The sequence below is a fragment of the Haliotis cracherodii genome, unplaced genomic scaffold (genome assembly GCF_022045235.1).
Source record: "Haliotis cracherodii isolate W230 unplaced genomic scaffold, xgHalCrac1.p SCAF_5, whole genome shotgun sequence".
NCBI classification, from domain to species: domain Eukaryota; kingdom Metazoa; phylum Mollusca; class Gastropoda; order Lepetellida; family Haliotidae; genus Haliotis; species Haliotis cracherodii.
Window position 1 is genome coordinate 9,458,771 of NW_027266308.1, and position 24,306 is coordinate 9,483,076.

The 24,306-nt window shown below is 42.2% G+C and overlaps 1 protein-coding gene across 6 annotated transcripts in view; it reads right to left on the bottom strand.

Annotated features, from left to right (window-relative positions):
• Positions 1 to 24,306, bottom strand: part of LOC139442649 (protein unc-79 homolog) — a 72,091-nt gene that overhangs the window by 37,259 nt on the left and 10,526 nt on the right. For 4 of the 6 annotated variants that reach the window (XM_071223509.1, XM_071223510.1, XM_071223508.1 and 1 more), the window contains exons 7-22: positions 22,156 to 22,220; positions 19,789 to 19,947; positions 18,832 to 19,046; positions 17,730 to 17,919; positions 14,194 to 14,260; positions 13,764 to 13,801; positions 12,960 to 13,063; positions 12,221 to 12,305; positions 11,346 to 11,434; positions 10,716 to 10,839; positions 9,166 to 9,435; positions 7,181 to 7,463; positions 6,933 to 7,033; positions 5,301 to 5,449; positions 3,450 to 3,607; positions 226 to 407 (exon numbers count right to left, since the gene is read on the bottom strand). In XM_071223509.1, coding sequence (XP_071079610.1) covers positions 226 to 407; positions 3,450 to 3,607; positions 5,301 to 5,449; positions 6,933 to 7,033; positions 7,181 to 7,463; positions 9,166 to 9,435; positions 10,716 to 10,839; positions 11,346 to 11,434; positions 12,221 to 12,305; positions 12,960 to 13,063; positions 13,764 to 13,801; positions 14,194 to 14,260; positions 17,730 to 17,919; positions 18,832 to 19,046; positions 19,789 to 19,947; positions 22,156 to 22,220 — 2,279 coding nt within the window. Of the gene's footprint in view, positions 1 to 225; positions 408 to 3,449; positions 3,608 to 5,300; positions 5,450 to 6,932; positions 7,034 to 7,180; positions 7,464 to 9,165; positions 9,436 to 10,715; positions 10,840 to 11,345; positions 11,435 to 12,220; positions 12,306 to 12,959; positions 13,064 to 13,763; positions 13,802 to 14,193; positions 14,261 to 17,729; positions 17,920 to 18,831; positions 19,047 to 19,788; positions 19,948 to 22,155; positions 22,221 to 22,647; positions 22,725 to 24,306 lie in introns of those variants that run through there. The other 2 variants (XM_071223511.1, XM_071223507.1) reach the window with 2 other exon arrangements.

The window sequence follows — 24,306 nt, forward strand, 5'->3', positions numbered from 1 at the left end:
CACACACACACACACACACACACACACACACACACACACACACACACACACACACACACACGTGTATGCACGTCGCTATATAAGTGCAATAATCTTGGACGCGACATTAAACCCAATTTCACCTCACCTCACCTAATGCAAGAACCACACTACAGAGGCGTAGTACAGGCTCGATGGGCCTACAACACAAGCAAGTGGTGCAAAGACATGAAGAAAACCACTCACTCTGAGTGCTACCGGTCTAATGGTCTCTAGGAACATGATGGTCTTCTGTGCCACGGCGGCGTTGATGTCCTCCACGGAGCCAATCAGGTGACAGAAGGCGTGGGAGAGACCGGTCATGATCACCTGGTTGTTGCGGATGGAGTCGGTCTCGAGACAGCGGGACAGCACGGTCACCTTCTCCACTACAACAGAGGTTCACGCACATTTCAGTTCAGTCACAAACCTGCTGTCAAGACATGTTTTATTCACCCACAATGTAGGCCAGTTAGTCACCCACAATGTAGGCCAGTTAGTCACCCACAATGTAGGCCAGTTAGTCACCCACAATGTAGGCCAGTTAGTCACCTACAATGTAGGCCAGTTAGTCACCCACAATGTAGGCCAGTTAGTCACCCACAATGTAGGCCAGTTAGTCACCCACAATGTAGGCCAGTTAGTCACTTCAACATAATAAATTCTATGTTTCAGAGCTTCCAACTTTTCAACTTTTCTCATCATACGGATGTCTAGTTATGATGATGATAATGTTGCCCTATCATGTGGGGTGCATGGTTGGTTGGTTTCCTTTGTTTGTTGTTTAACGCTGCACTCAGCAATATTCTAGCTATATGACGGCGGTCTGTAAATAATCGAGTCTGGACCAGACAATCCGGTGATTGATTTCATGAGCATCGATCCACACTGTTGGGATACGATGACATGCATCAACCAAGTCAGCGAGCCTGACCACCCAAGCCCTTTAGTCGCCTCTAACGACAAGCATGGGTTGCTGAAGACCTATTCTACCCCGGATCTTCATGGGTCATGGGGTGCATGGGTGGTCCAGTCATCTAAGGCGCTGCAATTCACTGTGCACAGTTGCGTCCCTTAGGCATGCCAAAAAACTATGATTGTGGGTTCAAATCCCGGTTTGCCCCAATAATGTTTCGAGGTTTGTCAGTACCATATACATGCCTGTGGGTTTCACCGAAGTGGTAAACGTCTAAGACCTGCATCACATCGGGCTTTCCTCCGCTGTGATATAACTGGAATATTGCTAAAAGAAGAGCTAAACATAACTAGCTCACTCACACTATCAAGTGATAGGGAAAATTACCAAAGAAGTGACAATAGATAATCAAATTTGTAAATCTATGGAAGGGAGGATTGTTCCCATTAAATTTCCAGCCCTTTTCAAGCACTGTGAAATGGTAAATTTCATGTTTGTATGGACCACGTCCACCATGGACTATCTCACACTTTTGATATAGTCTGCTTAACTTTGGACTTCTTGATAGGGACAATCAGATAAATCATTCTATATGAATATACACTTGACATTTCATGAGATTCAGTTAGTGTATCATTTTTTCAAAGCAACATTTTCTTTAATGTGATGCTTACATGACATGCACCTTATCCATTAGATGAGAATCTCCTCACATGACCACAAAACTAAGCATAAGCATATGATCGACACATTTTGTCATTCATACGCTTAACACAATACTGTATTCTTGAAATGACGTAAACACCGATGGACTACATACACATTCCTGGCGAAATCCCCGGGAATTCCCTAGCACAAACAATTAAAGAAGCATTCTTTCTGAAATTTTGACCCTTTAATCTTGAACTCAGCTTAAGCATAAATGGAGAGTGACAGTCTACAGCGATCTGTAGACTATCAATATCTATTTGACATGTATATAATCACCTATCACTGACTAACATGTGTCATCACCCCAAGTTCATCAACAATTTTGGTAATATCTCCTGTCACATTCATCTTGTCTGCCATTTTGATGTCCTGTACTTGTAAATGTATTATGACACGCTGTCATCCTTAGGTAATTCTGAGGCATTTCTTAACAGAGTATTCCCATTTAATGATGACATTATTTGAATATTTGTTGTAACCAAACTACAACAGATGTGAGTGTACAGCAATTGGAGCACACATCTGCTCACCACCTCTCATTTTGAGGAACTATTTTATTCCACAATACAGCCGGATGTTGTATGGCGTCAGAGTAAACATGAAGTCACACTTACCACATGTAATTGTGTATATGTTACACCCAATCTGTGCAACTGCCCATTGCGTTCATTAGGCAGGCCGTTTGACCAATGCGTGCAATGGACAGTGACGTGGATGAGTTCGAAAATCGTATTCACAGAAGTAAAAAGGACAAAGTTATTATATCAGGATCTTTTAACCAAGTTATTTTACAAAGATCTGTTCACTGAATTGTTTTCACACACGGACGCATCAACATTGAATCATTAATTACTATTTATATGGTTTCTTAACTACTGTTAAATACAAATAAAATACAGCTCGAAAATAACATGTTTGACCAAATGTAGACTTAAATGCACACCAAATTATGCATCCAACCATAATTTCTCTTTTTTTTTAAATAACTAAACGACGATCTTCGCTGAACTATATCTAAGATCTTAAGATCACATATTTGTATGGTGGTTATTTTTAACAGTTTATTCACTTAATAATAGAGGTTACTTTATTAAAAACAAAATATGGAAAACAATACCAACTTCAAATGAGTGCTTTGGGCAAAACAGTTACCTGCACGTTGCGTGAAATGAGCAAGCTGGTTGCCCATATTGTGAAATATTTGGAGAATTATTTTTCATTCACAACTATTGGCCATTGCATGCAATGAGCAGTTGCACAGATAAGGTGTACATCACGGTCTACAGATATGATAGATAAGAATTGACATTCAATCGTTGAGTTCATTGGAGTAAGAAAGAACTGACGTTCACTCTTTGAGTTCATAGGAGTAAGAAAGAACTGACGTTCACTCTTTGAGTTCATTGAAGGAAGAAAGAATTGACATTCACTCTTTGAGTTCATTGAAGGAAGAAAGAATTGACATTCACTCTTTGAGTTCATTGGAGTAAGAAAGAACTGACGTTCACTCTTTGAGTTCATTGGAGTAAGAGGGAATTGACGTTCACTCTTTGAGTTCATTGGAGTAAGAAAGAACTGACGTTCACTCTTTGAGTTCATTGAAGGAAGAAAGAATTGACATTCACTCTTTGAGTTCATTGGAGTAAGAACCTTGATAGAGTGAGGGCCAAACTGTATGAACGTCTTTGCAATGGAAATTGATACCTCATTTTAATCCTGTTTGGACCAATGAGAATATTTCTTCAATATCATGATAGAGTTAGAAATAAAGACATCTGTCTGACTGCACGTGACATAAGGTTACCTGAAGCAAACCTGGCTCTCCAGTCATCGTTGCCGAAGTCCTCCTCCACGAGCCTCCACAGGATGTCGGCGCCGGTTGGGAGGGTGATGCTGTGCAGCAGGAGCGGGACGGAGACTGTGGCCAGCTGGGAGTGCTCCGCCTGCAGCAGCTTCCACAGGCTGAAGCAGAGAGTAGCTGGTATCTCAGTGGGCTGGCACCATAAAACTGAGTTTTGCCAAATGAGTGCAACAATCTTAAACACAATTTATATAGAATACTAAACAAGCTGCCGTGTAATATCAATTTTATGAAAGAGTGAATAGCTGTGGTATCTGAAAGAGCGAAAGCGAGTCAGTTACCACAGCTATTCACGAGTTCCATAAAATTGGTTTTACACGGGAGCGAGTTTAGTATTTTATTTATTACTTGCCAATTATAACGTTTTTTTAATTATACTGTTGAGTATGAATAGGCTGACACCTACACGATCCACGGCATAGTCCCATTGAATTAAACAGAATAATACTTCAAACACGTCAAAAGTTGAAATGTATGAATTTAATACCATACAACGGTCCACCTTTAGAATTCACAAAATTATCGTAGGGCTAAGACTATCGCAACTCACAAATTTAACTTAGACTAACGACTGTCGTTGCACTACAATATGATCGCCTTGTGGAACAGGCCTTGCACCTCAAAGTTTACAATGACTTCACAATACCCGATGACATAATTTGTGGAGTATTGTTGCAAGATCCATCGGCGAAAAAATGCCATGTGACGTCAGCCTAGCAACAAGGTTTCTGGGGTCATCGAGTGTGCATAAGCTACTCTCAGTGATCTATCAACTCCACATGCAATGTCGTTGAATAACCCAAGGGATGTTGAGAGCTTTCAATATTTGTTTGTGAAACGTGTTCTGAGAGTACATAAGCACGTGTTTTGGTATTACACAATGTGTTATACAGCTGTATGTTTATTAAACGGGTGATCTCTTCAGGGGCAAGTAATAAATTAATCTACTGCCACTTTTGCCTATTGTATTTTTCGATATCTTCCTATCTCGTAATAACCTCTAGGGAGGTTTTACTGTTTCCTAGTAAGACCTGATGATTTGAGTAGCAGATGGAATTTGGGTTACTGTTTCAAGCATCCAATGTTCTAAAATCGAAGACAAGAACTGAAACTTTTTTATTGTGGATGACAGGAATCGAACCTGCAACCTCACATGTCATGTTAAGTTTTGTAACCCACTGTTTTCCCACTGAGCCACCAGGGCAGGTGATGAGAGAATGTTCTATTTTAGATGTCATGACTTTTGTCTATGCTGCACATGTTTCTTGTCTCGCACACTTTGATCGCATTTCTATTATACCGCGACACACTGTATTGTTTTATTATAAGATATCTCAATGTGTTCTTATTTTCTGTTATATCTTGCATTTAGACAGTTTATAAGTGAGATACAGTACTCCTCCTCGGTAATGGTCGAGGAAGTAAGACCTTGGTAATCGTGTTTCAGCAATGTAAGCACCTGTATATTGCTGATACCCTCTTGCCTCAGTCTTACTTCCTCGACCATAACCTCAGAGTTGTGCTTTATCCTTCACATAATGCACCATTTCCCCTCACAACAAGCACAACACCATCACTATCCAGACAGACTATAAGAGTGTTATAGGGCACAACACCATCACTATCCAGACAGACTATAAGAGTGTTATAGGGCACAACACCATCACTATCCAGACAGATTATAAGAGTGTTCTAGACCACACACCATCACTATCCAGACAGACTATAAGAGTGTTCTAGAGCAAAACACCATCACTATCCAGACAGACTATAAGAGTGTTCTAGGGCACACACTTTGGTATGAGCCTCCTGCGGAATGTGAACTTGATGAAGCCCCCGAACTGGCTGATGGTGTAGTTGAGGCATTCCCCATGCAGGATCAGGTACTTCATGGACATCAACAGCGCAAACAGAGCATCAACATCGGTGACGCTGCACAGGCTCTGCAAAACAATCAGGCATACTCAGAACTGTTTGAGAAACACTGGTACTGAAACATTAAGTACATCCACAAGTTGGCAGTAGGGCTGGGACAATACACCAACTGGGCGGTCCGATATGTATCATGATACCTTGCTCACAATCCTCCAGTAGGAAGGTGATGTCAGACAACAAGGGGGTCATCAGTTAATTGTGACACTGGGGGCAACATGATCAAACTGAATTTAGAACAAATACAAAAAAAATATTTATTTCAGTATTTAAGAATATTTGACGTTTCACCATTTATATATTGGAACATTACTGTAGCTACAGGTGATCTTCCAACCACGGACTCTGAAGCCTTGACTACCACATCGTGGAGATTTACCATGTGGGAGACAGTCCTGAAGGAGACCGGTATATAGTTTAACATAAAGCAACTAAAACAGGCCTGAAGTACTCCTATCCCCTGCCAATATCACATGTCCGGTTGTGTGCAAGGCATGAAATATTGAACAGGTTTCAAGATCTGCTCCGGAAACAAGCACTACAGCCATTTTCAGTATACCTCAAAGTCATGCCATGTAAACTAAAAAAATAAATTTGTACAAAATCCCAAACAATCAAAAGGTACCAGTTCACCACCAGACCTATCTATGTGCCAAGTGTGGTTAAGATATTTTTCATGGGTTTAGAGTTCTGCCTTAGAAAAGAAACATGGCTGATGCCTACAGCACCTATTCCTATATCCCCCTTCCACTTTGAGGGGGGGCTAAGAAACCTGTCGTAAATGTAAGATGAGTCAAACTGTCATCATCAAAGATTAATGTAAAATATACAAAAAGACTGCTAAGTGTAAACTAAAACTTAATGTTTATCGTACTCATGCTAAAAATCTCAGGATCTACTGACGAGAAAACCAGTCAGGGTGTTAGAGTTATGAAACCAAAGCAGAACCAGCTGTCCCCATGTTACCCTATAGACGGACTGACGACCAGCATTCGCATGGAGATAATTTCGCATTTAAGACTCAACTTGACAGCACTTTCCCCTGGGTCCAGTCACAATCCTCCGTCATTACAATTCCACACTGTGCCCTTACTGTCTTCAGAGATAGCAATGGTTCTAGGTTTGTCAGCACCATACCCGTGCTCGTGGGTTTCACCGAAGTGGTAAAACGTCTGAGACCTGCATCACTTCAGGCTTTCCTCCCACATTAAGCTGACACGCCGTGATATAACTGGAATACTGTTAAAAGAGGCGTTAAACCCAACTCACTCACTCACTCAGAGATAGCTATACAGTGGAACAGTGCACAGCAAGGCTGTAGCTTGACCCTGAACAACACATCCAGCTTACAAACTTGACAAGGCATGTCTGTTTATTGTCATAAACTATATACACTTTCTTCCCATGTTGTTGGAATACATTTCAAAGTTATTAACTAAATATCCTACCTTTTAAGACACCTTTCAAAATTAACTGTAAGCACCCTAAACACACCTTGAGCAGCATGTCGTACAGCTGCAGGTAGACCGGCATGGTCGTCACATCATAGTCCTGCTCCCGCGTCTCTCGCTCCTCGTGACCATTGCTGTCTGCTGCTGTAGCATAAACACAGCATGTAGACATTTATCAAAATGAGACCAATGTTATATTTAGATAATTCCAAAAGAAGTGGAATTTTGGAAATATTGACAAGGTGGTGCTTAGCCTTTTTCAATGAGTTTATTTCATTGTCCCTGACTTACCTGACTCTGGAATGGTCTGATGGCGAATCTCGTCCACTTTGGGCAGCTCCTTTGTGGGTATCTTGAGCGGGTCCCGTGGGCAGATGTGTTCCATGAGCTGTGTGGCCAGTTGGTGCCACAGAGCGATGTTCTGGCAGAACACACAGTTGACCCGGTGCTGCTCTGTGGTGCACGAGTGAAGGCCGTCCCACTCCTTGCGTAGCATCCCTGTGAGGAGCTGCATCACCTCCCGGCTCATCTCATTGTAGATGCCGAGATGCGGGGGAGACTCCTGCAGCTCCATCTGCAAACAACAGTGTGAGGAGTACAGGGCTGAGGGCTTTCTACAGCATCTCAATTACTGTAAATCGTGAATTTAATACGTCTCAAAAAGAATGCGACCAATGGACCCTAGCCTAAAATGCGACTCAATATGAATGCTCTCAAGCATCAGTGGATTTCTATCTAAAGATGTCCTCAGTCAGGTTTAGAATCCTCACCTTAATCCAACCTTACATTAATCCAATCACACACCAAATAGCACCGCTTATTAGCACTGAGTAGAGTACTTACGCAAAAACAATATATGCGCGCTGGCTCGTGTCTGCCTTTGACGCAGTCACAAAGAACAATGGGTGGCATCTGTTTGGACTTGCAGGTGTGATCAGAACTCATGTCTTGACCCCAGCAGTGACAATTCACAGGACGTAATTAGTGTTTGAATGACATTGTTTATATACTTTATATACAAGTGCTGCTCAATAAACAGTGGTGTGGAATACATCAGCATTTGTCTAAGTTGGTATTTTTGCTATCCAAAATGTCTTATTGTTGATATAAATGCGATGTTTAAAAATGCGAGCAAAGACCACACGCATTTTTCGCATTTAATTCGCGTTAATTCCAAGATTTAAAGTATATCACTGATGGGGGAAAGCTGGGGAAAGCTGGACAAAGGGTAAAACATATCTAAGACGCTGACAGATGACAGTTTGGCATGATATGTTTTGACCTGTTGCCCCTGTTTTGATATGTCTATATCATGGACTATTTTGTATCAGCCAAACCGACATGCTTGAATACAGGGCAAGGTGTTTTGAGGCTAGTCCCAACATGGCTGCTGGCAGCTGATCGGTCTGATTGTCTAGTTGAATACAGATTGAATTCTCTTTTCTTCTTTTTTTAATTCTTGAACATTGTGTCCATGTTATTACAGCAGCTAGTTTCCCCCAATGGTTGTTACAAGGTGCTGCTATTTGCTGTGCTGTGACATGAGTGAAAGTCTGCCTGTAACAGCCTTTAACCATACAAGCTGATGACTACTGATACAAATACCATACTTGTTGTATCCCACACAATCCATGTTTGACAGCTACTTTGTGGGCCAGCATCAGTTCAGTGTGAGTGTATCACCTCTTCTTCAGTGCCTTTTTCGAGCCATTTTTAAGATACTGTAACTGGGTTCCAGATAAATGAGCAATTTCTAAAAGTTTGGTCTTTGATTTATAATGGTGGGACTTGTAGCAGTTATGTGAAGTCTGTACTAATGGGATCTCACAACAGTATTTTCCAACTCTCCGCTATATGCCATCCAACCCCCCTACTTGAGGCACATGTCCACCCACCTGTTTCAGACACATGTCCACCCACCTGTTTCAGACACATGTCCACCCACCTGTCTGAGACACATGTCCACCCACCTGTTTCAGGCACATGTCCACCCATCTGTTTCAGACACATGTCCACCCATCTGTTTCAGACACATGTCCACCCACCTGTTTCAGACACATGTCCACCCACCACCTGTTTCAGACACATGTCCACCCACCTGTTTCAGACACATGTCCACCCATCTGTTTCAGACACATGTCCACCCACCTGTTTCAGACACATGTCCACCCACCACCTGTTTCAGACACATGTCCACCCACCTGTTTCAGACACATGTCCACCCACCTGTTTCAGACACATGTCCACCCATCTGTTTCAGACACATGTCCACCCACCTGTTTCAGACACATGTCCAACTGCATGATGAAGCAAGGGAGGATGAGTTCCGTCTCGCGCTCGTAGACTTCGAAGGAGTTGTTGTAGTGAGGTTGTCTCTCGGGACTCAGGGGTGGGGGGTAGTCGTCCACAGGGGAGTTGGAGGGTAGGATGTTATGGGTGTGGCCCTCTGTGGCGTCCTCGGGGTCGGAGTTGATCTGCTCCACCCCCATCTTGAACATCTTCAGCAGCAGGTGCATGGGGATGACGATGTCCAGGCTGGACAAGATCTGCAGCAGCAGCACCATCACAATGTACATGGAGGCATCACGGCCAAGGGAAGAACATCTAGGACCCTGGTCCACCTATCGATCTTAGCGCTATGGTGATCCTAAGTCTCATACTTTAACATAGACTTACAATTGTTGTAATGCTAAGATAGCTTTGTTGAAGTGGACCTTGGTCCGCGTTCCACAAAGCTATCTTAGCGCTATGGTGTTCCTAAGTCCTACTTTAACATAGACTTACAATCATCACAATGCTAAGATCGCCTTGTGGACTGTTATCTTGTGCCATGTGCCATAGTGCAAAGGTGATCGTAGCTCCCACAGCTTAACACAGAGTTAGGATAGTGCAAGTCTGCTTTGTGAATCAAGTCCCTTGTCCTACTTGGATAAAATAGTTGTAACACTATGATTATAACATAACTCCCATACCTTACATCAACTTCCAACAGTTGTGGTACTAAAACTGATTTGTGGTTCAATGCCCTTGGCAAACTTATACATAGTGATCTTAGCACTGTGATGAACACACCTTCGAAACCTTATGGTGTATTGGCATATGAGAGTTAAAGCACTACAGTCGATATAGTTGACCTACCTGTTGCCTATTGTCTACACACAGGTGCTAGTTGACCTACCTGTAGCCTACTGTCTTCACACAGATGCTAGCTGACCTACCTGTAGCCTACTGTCTACACACAGGTGCTAGTTGACCTACCTGTAGCCTACTGTCTATATATATACAGGTGCTTGTTGACCTACCTGTAGCCTACTGTCTACACACAGGTGCTAGTTGACCTACCTGTAGCCTACTGTCTATATATATACAGGTGCTAGTTGACCTACCTGTAGCCTACTGTCTACACACAGGTACTAGTTGACCTACCTGTAATCTATTGTCTACACACAGGTGCTAGTTGACATACCTGTAGCCTATTGTCTACACACAGGTGCTAGTTGACCTACCTGTAGCCTACTGTCTACACACAGGTGCTAGTTGGCCTACCTGTAGTCTACTGTCTACACACAGGTGCTAGTTGACCTACCTGTAGTCTATTGTCTACACACAGGTGCTAGTTGACCTACCTGTAGTCTATTGTCTACACACAGGTGCTAGTTGGCCTACCTGTAGTCTACTGTCTACACACAGGTGCTAGTTGGCCTACCTGTAGTCTACTGTCTACACACAGGTGCTAGTTGGCCTACCTGTAGTCTACTGTCTACACACAGGTGCTAGTTGACCTACCTGTAGTCTATTGTCTACACACAGGTGCTAGTACACTGACCTGCAGCCACTGTAGGGCCTGTTCCTGCACTGAGGCGCTGCTATCACTGAAGCGGTCCGTCACAAAGTGGTACATCTTGTCCAAGCTGAACGGCAGGGGACACATGTCGATGTCAAATGCTTTGCTGGAAATGACATTTCAACAACTGTGATATCTGTATGATGAAAAACCTCCATGTAACAAAAAAGATATCCATGATATTAAAGACACCATTTTTCCACTTTGAAAAAATCTAAAACATTTTACCGTGACCTTTCAGGACTATATGATATTTTTCCGCTTTCACCCATGAGCTGTGTTGTTCCTTCCTCCTCGACCCGTGAAGGTCCGGGGTAGAATAGGTCTTCAGCAACCCATGCTTGCCGTAAAAGGCGACTATGCTTGTCGTAAGAGGCGACTAACGGGATTGCGTAGTCAGACTCGCCAACTTGGTTGATGCATGTCATCTTATCCCTATTGCGTGGATCGATGCTCATGATGTCAATCACTGGATTGAGTGGTCCAGGCTCAATTATTTAAAGACAGACATTATTTAACTGGAATATTGCTGAGTGCGGCGTCAACCAACCAACCAACCAACCAACAAACCAACCAACCAACAAACAAACAAACAAAACCCCTCCTCCTCACCTGAGCAGCACCTTGAGTTTACTGAGCTCATCCTCCGGGACTTCCGTCCTGATGGCCTCCAGCCAGTAGGGCATCACGTAGTCCCAGATCTACAAGGGCAACAACTCTTAAATAGCTCTCATGTCTTATAAAATGTAAGATAGCTACGGAATAAAACACAAAGTACAATAAGTAACGAAGAGTTGGTTATTTCATGATAAAACATTGTCCTATCATGACGTCATTTCTGGAGATTCGAATATGCACTTGCAACTTGATGGTGTCGTAAATTGGACAATGTTATTTCTGAGAGGGAAGTGTCCAGTAAGTTGTTCCCCATAGATGTAGCTTGGCAATGCAGATAAACGCAATGGCTGAATGATCTCACCCAAAAGTGGGAGAGATATGAGACTCAGTATTGGGAGAAAAGGTACAGGTTATTGCATGAAAATTGGGAGAAAACCAAACTTAACGCCCCTGCACATCAAACAATGTGGTAGTTGTTTATCATACAATACAACACTGAAGGGAGAATAAACAATGACCACTAGTTGTTTATTTCTTAATTAATCATGTCTATTTATATCATATTGTTGCCATGGTTGCTGAGCTTCAACAATCTATCAAGAGCTAATTCTATTTTGTCAGAGTTACTTTTCTTAACTTTTTGGCCCAAAATAATCTCAATACCAAGATAATGATTCATTCAGCCTTAGTAGATCCTTGTTTATAATTATTCCCATAAATCATAACAATTGTGATGGTATTCTTATCTGAGCTGAATGATGAAACTCTAGTTTGGATTTCTCAATGTACTCAACAAAATGTTATTTTAAAAATGGGGACAAAAAGTTCCAAATGATATATTGTCTTGTAAACGGAAAGTAAACGGTTACCTCAAATGAAATAATGTACGGCACAAGACAGAAGAAGCAGTTGAGTCCCTCCTTGATCTGCGTGGTCCGCGTGGCCAGCGTGTCCCTAGGGGGAGATGGACATGATCAGTCTTCTGACCCAGGAATCCATTTCAACAAGATATTTAGTCACATCATGCTAAGAACACAATGCCATTTAGAAAGTGGTCAAATGTAACATATGTTATATTTGGGATAACACTTCCTCAGTCAAGTACAAATTCTAGTACTATTTAGGGTTGAGCCCCGTCCGGGATTCAAACCCACACTCTCAGAGTATGTGATCTAGACTACCAGATGTCAGACTTCCATTTTTAAGGAAGCCTCGGTGGCTGAGTGGGTTAGATCGCTGACTTTGCGTGCTGGCGATTAGGTGCCTCACTCGGGCAGTGTGGTTTAGAATTCCAGATGGGACTCAACCCCAAAAAGTACTTGAATTTGTACTTAACTAAGGCACTGTAATCCCAAATATAACATTTGTTACATCAAGCTAAGTAATAAATATGTCCATCTGGCATTGTTAATAACTCTAAGGAAACATGTTCTGTTATGATTATCATATTTGTAAATAGGTCTAATACTACTTGTCACATGCATACATTATCTGAAAATGTCAGAAAATAATTATAGTACTTCTTTCTCATGTGTAGCAATACAAGGCTTATGTGTATTGATGCACGGCAAGTCATCACAGCTGTCATACCTCCTCATCAGCACTCACCAGACTCCACCCACTCGGGAGTACTCCACTGGGTGCGGCAGCAGGCACGACACCACCACCTCGAAGTGAGTCTTCATCACCTCCTGCAGCCAGGTGCAGATGTACTGGAGGAGGGGGAATACCGCTGGTTATAACACTCAGCATGGCAACAATGTACAACATTAATCAGATCATTGAGAATACAACAGTAAGTGGATCAGCAAATTGCATGTGCATCAATGCCATAGTAAATCACATGTACAGTAATGTTATAGAAAAAAGGTTGAAAAGGAAATACATTTGTTACATGGGGGTAGGGAAAAATCAAAATATGTTTACAACAGGACAATGTCATGAATATCCCTTGCAATGGTAAATACTTGTCGGGAATAAATATATGAAACTTGTCGCCATGGAAACTCGCAACACATTTGTTGAAAAAATCACAAACAATCAAAAAGCACCTGTACACCACTTGACCTCGCCAAGAAATATTGTAGTTTTCAAGATCTGCTCCAGAAACAGGCACTACCACCATTTCAAGCCCAAGTCAAAGTTGTTCCCATGGCAAGTCAAACAAATATATTTTTAAAAAAGCCCAAACTATCAAAAGTCACCAGTTTACACTAAACCTACCAATGTACCAAGTTTGGTGAAGGAATATTGTAAAGTTTTCAAGATCTGCTCCAGAAATGACACCTTCCACGGACAGATAGACAGTGTCCATTTAATACCCCTGCAAAACGTGTTGCGGGGGATTAAAAAGAAAGGCTTATGATTACGATTTCATTCATTTATCAAGAAACATCTAATCCATAATCTTACCTCGGGCTTCAACCTTTCAAGCGCATTGCCCACATTGTCTGAAACATAAGGTACAACATTAATCACCAACAAAATTATTGGCAAATCTTTCTATAGTACAGTTCATTACAAAGAACCTTTTACACATATAAATTAGTAAAGTGGGGATTCTGGGTCCGAATACATCATCCCCTGCAATCTATGCTTGTCGTTAAGGCTACCAAATCAGTTGGCCAGTCTCTGATTCCGACAGCATGGATCTATGGGCGGCCGAACAAGTCGACTAAACTCGGAATGTTTTACAAGTTGCAGCACCATCTGGCTTTCTTTATTGTCAATGTCCTTTAGGAGTTCAGTGTCCTTTCATGCGCACTGACGTTCTTTTGTAGACATTGTTCTTTCTATTCATATGACGTCTTTTCGTAACATTTTACTGTGTCAATGTTCTCACCATTGGGAAGGTAGGCGGTGGCATCGAACCACTGGAACATCATCCCCAGCAGACGCCCCAGCACCTCCTGAAACACAGCATCGGAGTCTAACATTCATCTTGCCAGCATCCAACCCAGCCCATACATTGGTGACACTGAACCAAGAAATATTTGGAGCTTTAAAGAATTACTGCTTGCTGAGAAATCATACAAACACCAGTTATGATGGTTATTTATCCAACTTGATACATTTCCATGTTTCTTTTCTTTTAAAAAGGTGGCTCACTGGCTTTATGAATCTATAGAAACTGCCCCATCTTGGTTCATAACATGGGCGTAATTCTTTCAAGCCCATTCCACTGTTCATCTATTGCTTGGTGCATAGACTGAAGACCTAGCAAACTCACTGTGGGTATCTCCACATCCACCCTGAACTGAAGACCTAGCAAACTCACTGTGGGTATCTCCACGTCCACCCTGAACTGAAGACCTAGCAAACTCACTGTGGGTATCTCCACGTCCACCCTGAACTGAAGACCTAGCAAACTCACTGATGGTATCTCCACGTCCACCCTGAACTGAAGACCTAGCACACTCACTGTGGGTATCTCCACGTCCACCCTGAACTGAAGACCTAGCAAACTCACTGTGGGTATCTCCTGAACTGAAGACCTAGCAAACTCACTGTGGGTATCTCCACGTCCACCCTGAACTGCAGACCTAGCAAACTCACTGTGGGTATCTCCTGAACTGAAGACCTAGCAAACTCACTGTGGGTATCTCCACGTCCACCCTGAACTGAAGACCTAGCAAACTCACTGATGGTATCTCCACGTCCACCCTGAACTGAAGACCTAGCACACTCACTGTGGGTATCTCCACGTCCACCCTGAACTGAAGACCTAGCAAACTCACTGTGGGTATCTCCACGTCCACCCTGAACTGAAGACCTAGCAAACTCACTGTGGGTATCTCCACGTCCACCCTGAACTGAAGACCTAGCAAACTCACTGTGGGTATCTCCACGTCCACCCTGAACTGAAGACCTAGCAAACTCACTGTGGGTATCTCCACGTCCACCCTGAACTGAAGACCTAGCAAACTCACTGTGGGTATCTCCACGTCCACCCTGAACTGCAGACCTAGCAAACTCACTGTGGGTATCTCCTGAACTGAAGACCTAGCAAACTCACTGTGGGTATCTCCACGTCCACCCTGAACTGCAGACCTAGCACACTCACTGTGGGTATCTCCTGAACTGAAGACCTAGCAAACTCACTGTGGGTATCTCCACGTCCACCCTGAACTGCAGACCTAGCACACTCACTGTGGGTATCTCCTGAACTGAAGACCTAGCAAACTCACTGTGGGTATCTCCACGTCCACCCTGAACTGCAGACCTAGCAAACTCACTGTGGGTATCTCCACGTCCACCCTGAACTGAAGACCTAGCAAACTCACTGTGGGTATCTCCACGTCCACCCTGAACTGAAGACCTAGCAAACTCACTGTGGGTATCTCCACGTCCACCCTGAACTGAAGACCTAGCAAACTCACTGTGGGTATCTCCACGTCCACCCTGAACTGCAGACCTAGCAAACTCACTGTGGGTATCTCCACGTCCACCCTGAACTGCAGACCTAGCAAACTCACTGTGGGTATCTCCACGTCCACCCTGAACTGAAGACCTAGCAAACTCACTGTGGGTATCTCCACGTCCACCCTGAACTGAAGACCTAGCAAACTCACTGTGGGTATCTCCACGTCCACCCTGAACTGAAGACCTAGCAAACTCACTGTGGGTATCTCCACGTCCACCCTGAACTGAAGACCTAGCAAACTCACTGTGGGTATCTCCACGTCCACCCTGAACTGAAGACCTAGCAAACTCACTGTGGGTATCTCCACGTCCACCCTGAACTGAAGACCTAGCAAACTCACTGTGGGTATCTCCACGTCCACCCTGAACTGAAGACCTAGCAAACTCACTGTGGGTATCTCCACGTCCACCCTGAACTGCAGACCTAGCAAACTCACTGTATGTATCTCCACGTCCACCCTGAACTGAAGACCTAGCAAACTCACTGTGGGTATCTCCACGTCCACCCTGAACTGAAGACCTAGCAAACTCACTGTGGGTATCTCCACGTCCACCCTGAACTGCAGACCTAGCAAACTCACTGTGGGTATCTCCTGAACTGAAGACCTAGCAAACTCACTGTGGGTATCTCCACGTCCACCCTGAACTGCAGACCTAGCACACTCACTGTGGGTATCTCCTGAACTGAAGACCTAGCAAACTCACTGTGGGTATCTCCACGTCCACCCTGAAATGCAGCATCTACTCACTATGGGTATATCCTCGTCTATCGTGAACTACAGCATCTACTCACTGTGGGCATCTACTCACTTGGGTATCTCCACGTCCACCCCAAACTGCAGCGTCTACTCACTATGGGTATATCCTCGTCTATCGTGAACTACAGCGTCTACTCACTATGGGTATCTACTCATTAGGCATCTACTCACTATGGCATCTACTCACTATGGCATCTACTCACTATGGGTATATCCTCGTCCTCCCTGAACTGCAGCATCTACTCACTATGGGTATATCCTTATCCCCCCGGAACTGCAGCATCTACTCACTATGGGTATATCCTCGTCCTCCCTGAACTGCAGCATCTACTCACTATGGGTATATCCTCGTCCTCCCTGAACTGCAGCATCTACTCACTATGGGTATATCCTCGTCCTCCCTGAACTGCAGCATCTACTCACTATGGGTATATCCTCGTCCTCCCTGAACTGCAGCGTCTACTCACTATGGGTATATCCTCGTCTATCATGAACTGCAGCGTCTACTCACTATGGGTATATCCTCGTCTATCATGAACTGCAGCGTCTACTCACTATGGGTATATCCTCGTCTGTCATGAACTGCAGTGTCTACTCACTATGGGTATATCCTCGTCTATCATGAACTGCATCTACTCACTATGGGTATATCCTCATCTATAATGAACTGCAGCATCTACTCACTATGGGTATATCCACGTCTATCATGAACTGCAGCGTCTACTCACTATGGGTATATCCTCGTCTATCATGAACTGCAGCGTCTACTCACTATGGGTATATCCTCGTCTATCATGAACTGCAGCGTCTACTCACTATGGGTATATCCTCGTCTATCATGAACTGCAGTGTCTACTCACTATGGGTATATCCTCGTCTATCATGAACTGCATCTACTCACTATGGGTATATCCTCATCTATAATGAACTGCAGCATCTACTCACTATGGGTATATCCACGTCTATCATGAACTGCAGCGTCTACTCACTATGTGGATATGCTCGTCTATCATGAACTGCAACGTCTACTCACTATGGCATCTACTCACTATTGGCATCTACTGACTATGGGTATATCCTCGTCTATCATGAACTGCAGCGTCTACTCACTATGGGTATATCCTCGTCTATCATGAACTGCAGCGTCTACTCACTATGGGTATATCCTCGTCTATCATGAACTGCAGCGTCTACTCACTATTGGTATATCCTCGTCCTCCCGGGGTTTACACAGCTCCACCTGGAGCCAGATGCCGTACCGACTCAGCAACTTCCGCTCCCCACCCTCCTCCACCTCAAAGTCCTCCTCCTCCTCGGTGGGGCGACGATGTTCCTCGCCCATCTCAACCATTCGCTTCGACTCGATAGGCTGGGCCTCTTTCAACAGACTGGGGGAATTTGGGCCTTTATTAGATGTAGTTGTGATGCATATGAACCTTAGGGTCGTGATGAGGCACCCTAAGGGTGGATTCTGTACGTATTGTAACATTAACATAGCAAAAACATCCTGACCATCATGATCCTCCTGACTGTGACCCATATACAGCCTACTGAGCATGCTCAGTGAACATCTACTCAACAGTAGAACACGAAGCTGACATGCCTTAATCAGAAGAGATACTGTAAAAACAGGCTTTAAACCCTCAAACACATACCCTTGGAAATAACCAGGAAATATGAGTAAATACCTGGGTCCCATTTTACAAAGATGACTGCATCTTCCTGAGGCAAGTCCAGTTTCCACCCTTGCTGAACTTGGCTACTGAGTTACATTTTGGCTGGACAAACAAGTCTATGCATAATCCAATCAAAATCACGTAAGGAATTAGACATCGGGTTTGTAAACAACAAGGATTTCAACGTGGGGATTTTGGTCGACTTCAGGATTCCACGTGTTCCACCAACAGATATTTTGCAAATATTTTCATGTTTTATTACAACATAGATCTTGATTATTGATCAGATAGTTTTTGACTGGATGCCCCCATTTGTTTGAAGCAAATTCAAGTAATATGAGTGATGGAATCTGATTGGACATAGAAGGGACATAACTCATAATAGCCACTGGTGGCACTACGATCGAGCCTGGAAATTCCAGCCAAGTTCCACAAGGGTGGGAACTGGACTTTTAAATTCAGTTAACGCCCTTGCATCAGGAAGATGTATGACTGTCATAAGTCTATATTTAAGTATCTATAGTCTCAGCGCTAAGATCACATTGTGAAGGGGGCCCAGTCATGTCTGATTTCAGGATGCATGCTTCGACAGAGGATTATTCAAGCAGACCAAAATGCTCCTACCTCACGATGGCGTCCATTAGGTACCTCTGTATCTCTGGCAGACATGACCAAATGTCAGGGATGCTCAGGTGGAACACGTGACTCTGACCTCCCTGGTTGCTATGGCGAAACTCATGACACGCTCGGCAGTATCTGATTGGCCGGTTTCCATTGAAGCTGGCACACTCAATAGAGAAACAGGTGCACACAGCCAGGTTCACCTCAGATCGGCAGTTCTGAAGGAGATATGAGCTTGTTATTCACATCCTTCTCAACAGGAGTTATAATGACAAGAATGTACCACCATTATTCATAGGCCTCCATTTACCTTCAAAAAGGTATAGAACTTGTAACGAGTTTGTAAAAATTTGAAATTTATGAAGTATTTAACTGTTATTAATTTGTAAAAACTCACAATAAACTATAAGGAAATATCTCCTTGGATAAAGTAATTCAAGTTACAAATTGTTTTAATGTTTCATCACGATAGGAAAAACACTATATTTCTGGCAAACATAATATACAAATCCTTAAGATTGAGGCAGTGTGTCAATTGGACAAGGATTAGCTTCACAAATACTTCAGGAGCTAACACCACTTACATCTGAGGCACTGGACCGCCTCCTTGGCCTAGTGGATAGAGCAGAAGGTTGGAAGATGGATTTCTGTCATACCAGTGGATCACGATTTGTTACTTAATAAATTGCAATCTATCACAATTGCACACGAAGCAATGTTAAACCAAACACTAATTACACATGAAAATGAGTAGTGAAAACGTAAATATTTCAAATCAGTTGTGCCATACTTGACACTACCAACTGTAAATCATCAGTGTGCCAGGTATTTGGCCATCCTGTCTATGACAAAGATGGCTTTGGGACCACAGATAAGAGCACATGCATGTATCATGATAAGTATCGTATCGTGCTACGTATCGGATCACACAGTTGGTGTATCGTCCCAGCCCCAGCGTACCTTATTCTCGCAGATGGTGGACACGTGTGTCATGGGGAGGAGGAGGTCGACCATGTACTCGCTATGCTCTCTCCTCAACACCTCCGCACAGTCACTGCAGATGTACAGGGGCGGCGGCGTGTTGCCAGACTGGATCGCCAGCGCCGGGTTGATGCACATCTGAAGCAAAAGAAACATTGTTCTCTTTCAAAGGAAGCCATACAAAAAAAAACGTAGAACAGATCAAGTACCTTCAGCTTAATAGCATGTTTCAGTCTGAAGTTCATTATGCTTTTCATCCAGGAAAGCTTTTTCAACAGTGAGTGAATGAGTGTTGTTAAACATTGCAGACAGAAATAATCCAGCTGAGGACAGTGGTTGGTAAATGATACCATCGTAGTCAGGCAGACCAATGGTTGATAGCATGAGTCTTAGTCAGGCAAACCAATGGTTGATAGCATGAGTGAGTGAGTGAGTGAGTATGGTTTTACGCCGCTTTTAGCAATATTCCAGCAATATCGCAGCGGGGGACACCAGAAATGGGCTTCACACATTGTACCCATGTCGGGAATCGAACCCGGGTCTTTGTTGTGTCGAGCGAACGCTTTAACCACTAGGCTCCCCGACCGCCCCTTGATAGCATGAGGCTGAGTCAGGCAAACCAATGGTTGATAGCATGAGTCTTAGTTAGGCAAACCAATGGTTGATAGCAAGAGTCTTAGCCTGGCAAACCAATGAGTAATAGTATAAGTCTTAGTCAGGCAAACCAGTGGTTGATAGCATGAGTCTTAGTCAGGCAAACCAATGGTTGATATAATGAGTCTTAGTCTGGCAAACCAATGGGGCAAAGTATAAAATGACTACCGTATTTTCTTGAGTATAGTGCGCACCCATGTATAATGCGCACCCCCCTCTAGCGGGTTCAATATTTTGGAAAAAAAAATATTTGAATATTATGCGCAGAAAAAATTTACACCTTACCCTTTCAGCGAAGTCCGGCAAACGAACGGGTGCTGAGAAACTTTGTCAACACAAATTCGAAATTTGAGATAAAAAAATCACCAGACATGTTTATTTAACGTTTAAATAGAATTTATTGTTCTGCTAGGCATTGTTTTATATCTAGGGGTTAGGATTACCTTGTGTATTTTCTCGTAAACTAAGCCGGAAACAGCAATCAGCTGTACACACGTTTTCTTGGAATCGACCGGTGATTCAGTCAAGACACACCAAATGATATAACTTTATAGGATTTTTTATGCAAGGATCGGCAACAATTGTATCTGAAACTATTTTTTTTTATCAGGAATAATATATTCCATTATTTTCTTAATTATATGCAGCCTTTACTAAACATATTTAAAATAATAATAACCCTAAGCGAAGCAGCTGATCGCTATTCCGGGGTATTATTTTTTACATGGAACCAGCTTGATCGCGAGAATTTCATGTTGACATAGAATCGTCAAACAAAAACAAATATGACTTCGTTTCAAGGCGTCAATAGCGGTATTCTGACCGTGGTTGCTGTTAATAACGGTGAGTTGTGAGATCTTCCGATCGCTTCACACACGATTTCGCCGAAATTAATAAAAATAATATTATATGGAATTTTGAATAAAATTAATGAAATAAGTTACAAACATAAGTCCAGATATACAAAGAACACTTTTATAGCCAGACAGTGTAATTACATGATTATTTTGCGTACTTCAGTATGGATTTGTTGACATGGTATTTCCGGTGTTTCGTGCTCACGGTAATGTCTTTCCATGGGGAAAAAAACATCCAAACTCATAATTCGTCTATAATGCGCACCCCCTTCTACACAGCTGTGTTTTTTTTCGAAAAAAAGTGCGCACTATACTCAAGAAAATACGGTAACAATCTGCCAGGTCATTGATTATTACCACCCTATATTCATTAGTCGCATGTAATTACGCCCCAGAATCCAAACTTGGGTCACCTGAACAAAGAGTAGTTCCTTCAAAAGACAAGCATCAGTTATTCTGTGAACACTCTAAAACATCCAGGGACACAGGTGGCCCAGTCGTCTGAGGCCCTGCAATATGTTTGCAGAGTTGCGTCCCTTTGGCATGCCAGAAACCTGATTTGAATCCAGGTTTGTCCTGATTATATTTCTAGGTTTGTCAGCACCACAGCCGTGCTCGTTGGTTTCACCAAAGTAAACGTCTGTGGCCTGCATCACTTCACGCTTTCCTCCAACTGACACGCTGTGATATAACTAGAATACTGTTCAGAGTGACATCAAACCATCAATGAGACATGCTTGACGGTAATAACTGAATTACTGTTCAAAGCGGCATTAAACCAAATTCACTCATTCACTCTAAATAATAAGTGACATTATTACAATGTCAAACCAACCTTGACAGCTTGACAGTTTTTAGAATTCACACAGTCCTTTCTCTGGCAAAGAACTGGGGGCCAAGCTGAAATAAATATTTATTTATAATTACACACTTTTTGTTATTATGTTTTCATGTTTTAGTTTTTAGCAAACATAATAAACATCCATTCTTAGGTCAGGTTTTGATTTATCAACTGATATTGTTTGAATAATACAGTTATGTTATCAGCATGTTATTTATATATATATATAATATATGGTGCAATATGCTGCGGACTGACATATGCTCATAACTATGATATTAATATTTTTATTGTTACCATCAAAGAAAAGGCAAATTACATTCTTGCATCTAACCTGTTTTGAAACTATATCATATATATATATTTGATGGTCCAATACATTTCAAGTTCAAAAAGTTTTATTCTAGTCTTTAAACACTTGATAAGATTGTACCTGATACTATGATCTACATTTACACATGAACACACACAATGTAGGTACTTTACCTGTGAATTCCATTCCTTTGCATGCATTTGAACATGACACAGATATTAGCAAAAATAACTTTACATGTATATCATCAATAAAGCTAATCACACTGACAATCAACAGTTAATTAGGAGATAAACCTCCCGTGATTTCAATGGTTAACTGTAGATTTAAATATTTTACCACACATACTAGGAATATTATGATAATGGCATATCTGCATTTTTCAATTGTAATCCCTACATGTAATCCTGATGATTACTTTAAAATGCCTACCGGCTATGACTGAAAAAGAAGATTTTTTTCTTTTATTGCCAGCTTCCGTGGTCTTACAAATCAAATCAGAGGTGGTTATTGTGATTTGATACCTCTGATTGACAATCAGAAACAAGTAAATTCTAAATTCATGGTACAATGTTTCTTGACCCCATGATTTATGCAAGCTGTTGCAATGATGCTTCTTCAAAGCTGCACCAGACATTTAGCTATATTTTGCATCATGATGATCAACGTGTTTCACAAATGTTAACTGTATGCAACATTGTATTGGCTAAACATTAAACAATAGCAACCTGTGTAACATTGTCCATATTTAGCCATGATACTGTCAACAGCTACAAAACAGGGTTTCATATGACACAGGAATCATCAGGCCGACCAATGAAAGCCAGAGTAAACCAGTTAGACCAACCAGATGGTGGAACACTTTTACTGTAAATCACAGAGACTGCAACAAACCAAGGACGCACACATTCAGTTTGTTTAATCATAACCCATGCACACTTTATGGGGATTAAGTGTTGTTTGGAATTTGTGTGGCTGTTTCTATCAAAGTGTCTACATATTGCATACTTTGGTTGCTCTCTGCTGGTTTTCATTGGTAGGCCTGATTATGATACTCTTAATCATATTTTCAAGAAGTCATAGTTTGTTGTGAACATGTCTCGATCAACAAAAGAAAACAGCGTTATCACTATCCCCCGCCATGGGTCACCTTAGAATTTTGTCTGTTTATATGGCAGTGAAAATAAACTATACCAAAAGGTCCTATGAAGCCTGAAACAGAGACAGCCACTTCGGCTGCTTCATGTCATCAGAATAATAAATAAAATGTGAAAATAATGCACACAAAAGGCTCATACTATGAAAAAAATGACTCAGTCTTGACAAGTACCTCTTAAATAAGTACCGTATTTTCTTGAGTATAGTGCGCACTTTTTTTCCAAAAAACACAGCTGTGTAGAAGGGGGTGCGCATTACACACGAATTATGAGTTTGGATGTTTTTTCCTCCAATGGAAAGACATTACCGTGAGCACGAAACACCGGAAATACCATGTCAACAAATCCATACTGAAGTACGCAAAATAATTATGTAATTACACTGTCTGTCTATAAAAAGTGTTCTTTGTATTTCTGGACTTATGTTTGTAACTTACTTCATTAATTTTATTCAAAATTCCTTATAATATTGTTTTTATTAATTACGGCGAAATCGTGTGTGAAGCGATCGGAAGATCGCACAACTCACTGTTATTAACAGCAACCACGGTCAGAATACCGCTATTGACGCCTTGAAACGAACTTTAGTTGACAGAGAATGGATACATATATCATAAATGACATACTTTGACTCGTTAAAAGTCATATTTGTTTTTGTTTGACGATTCTATGTCA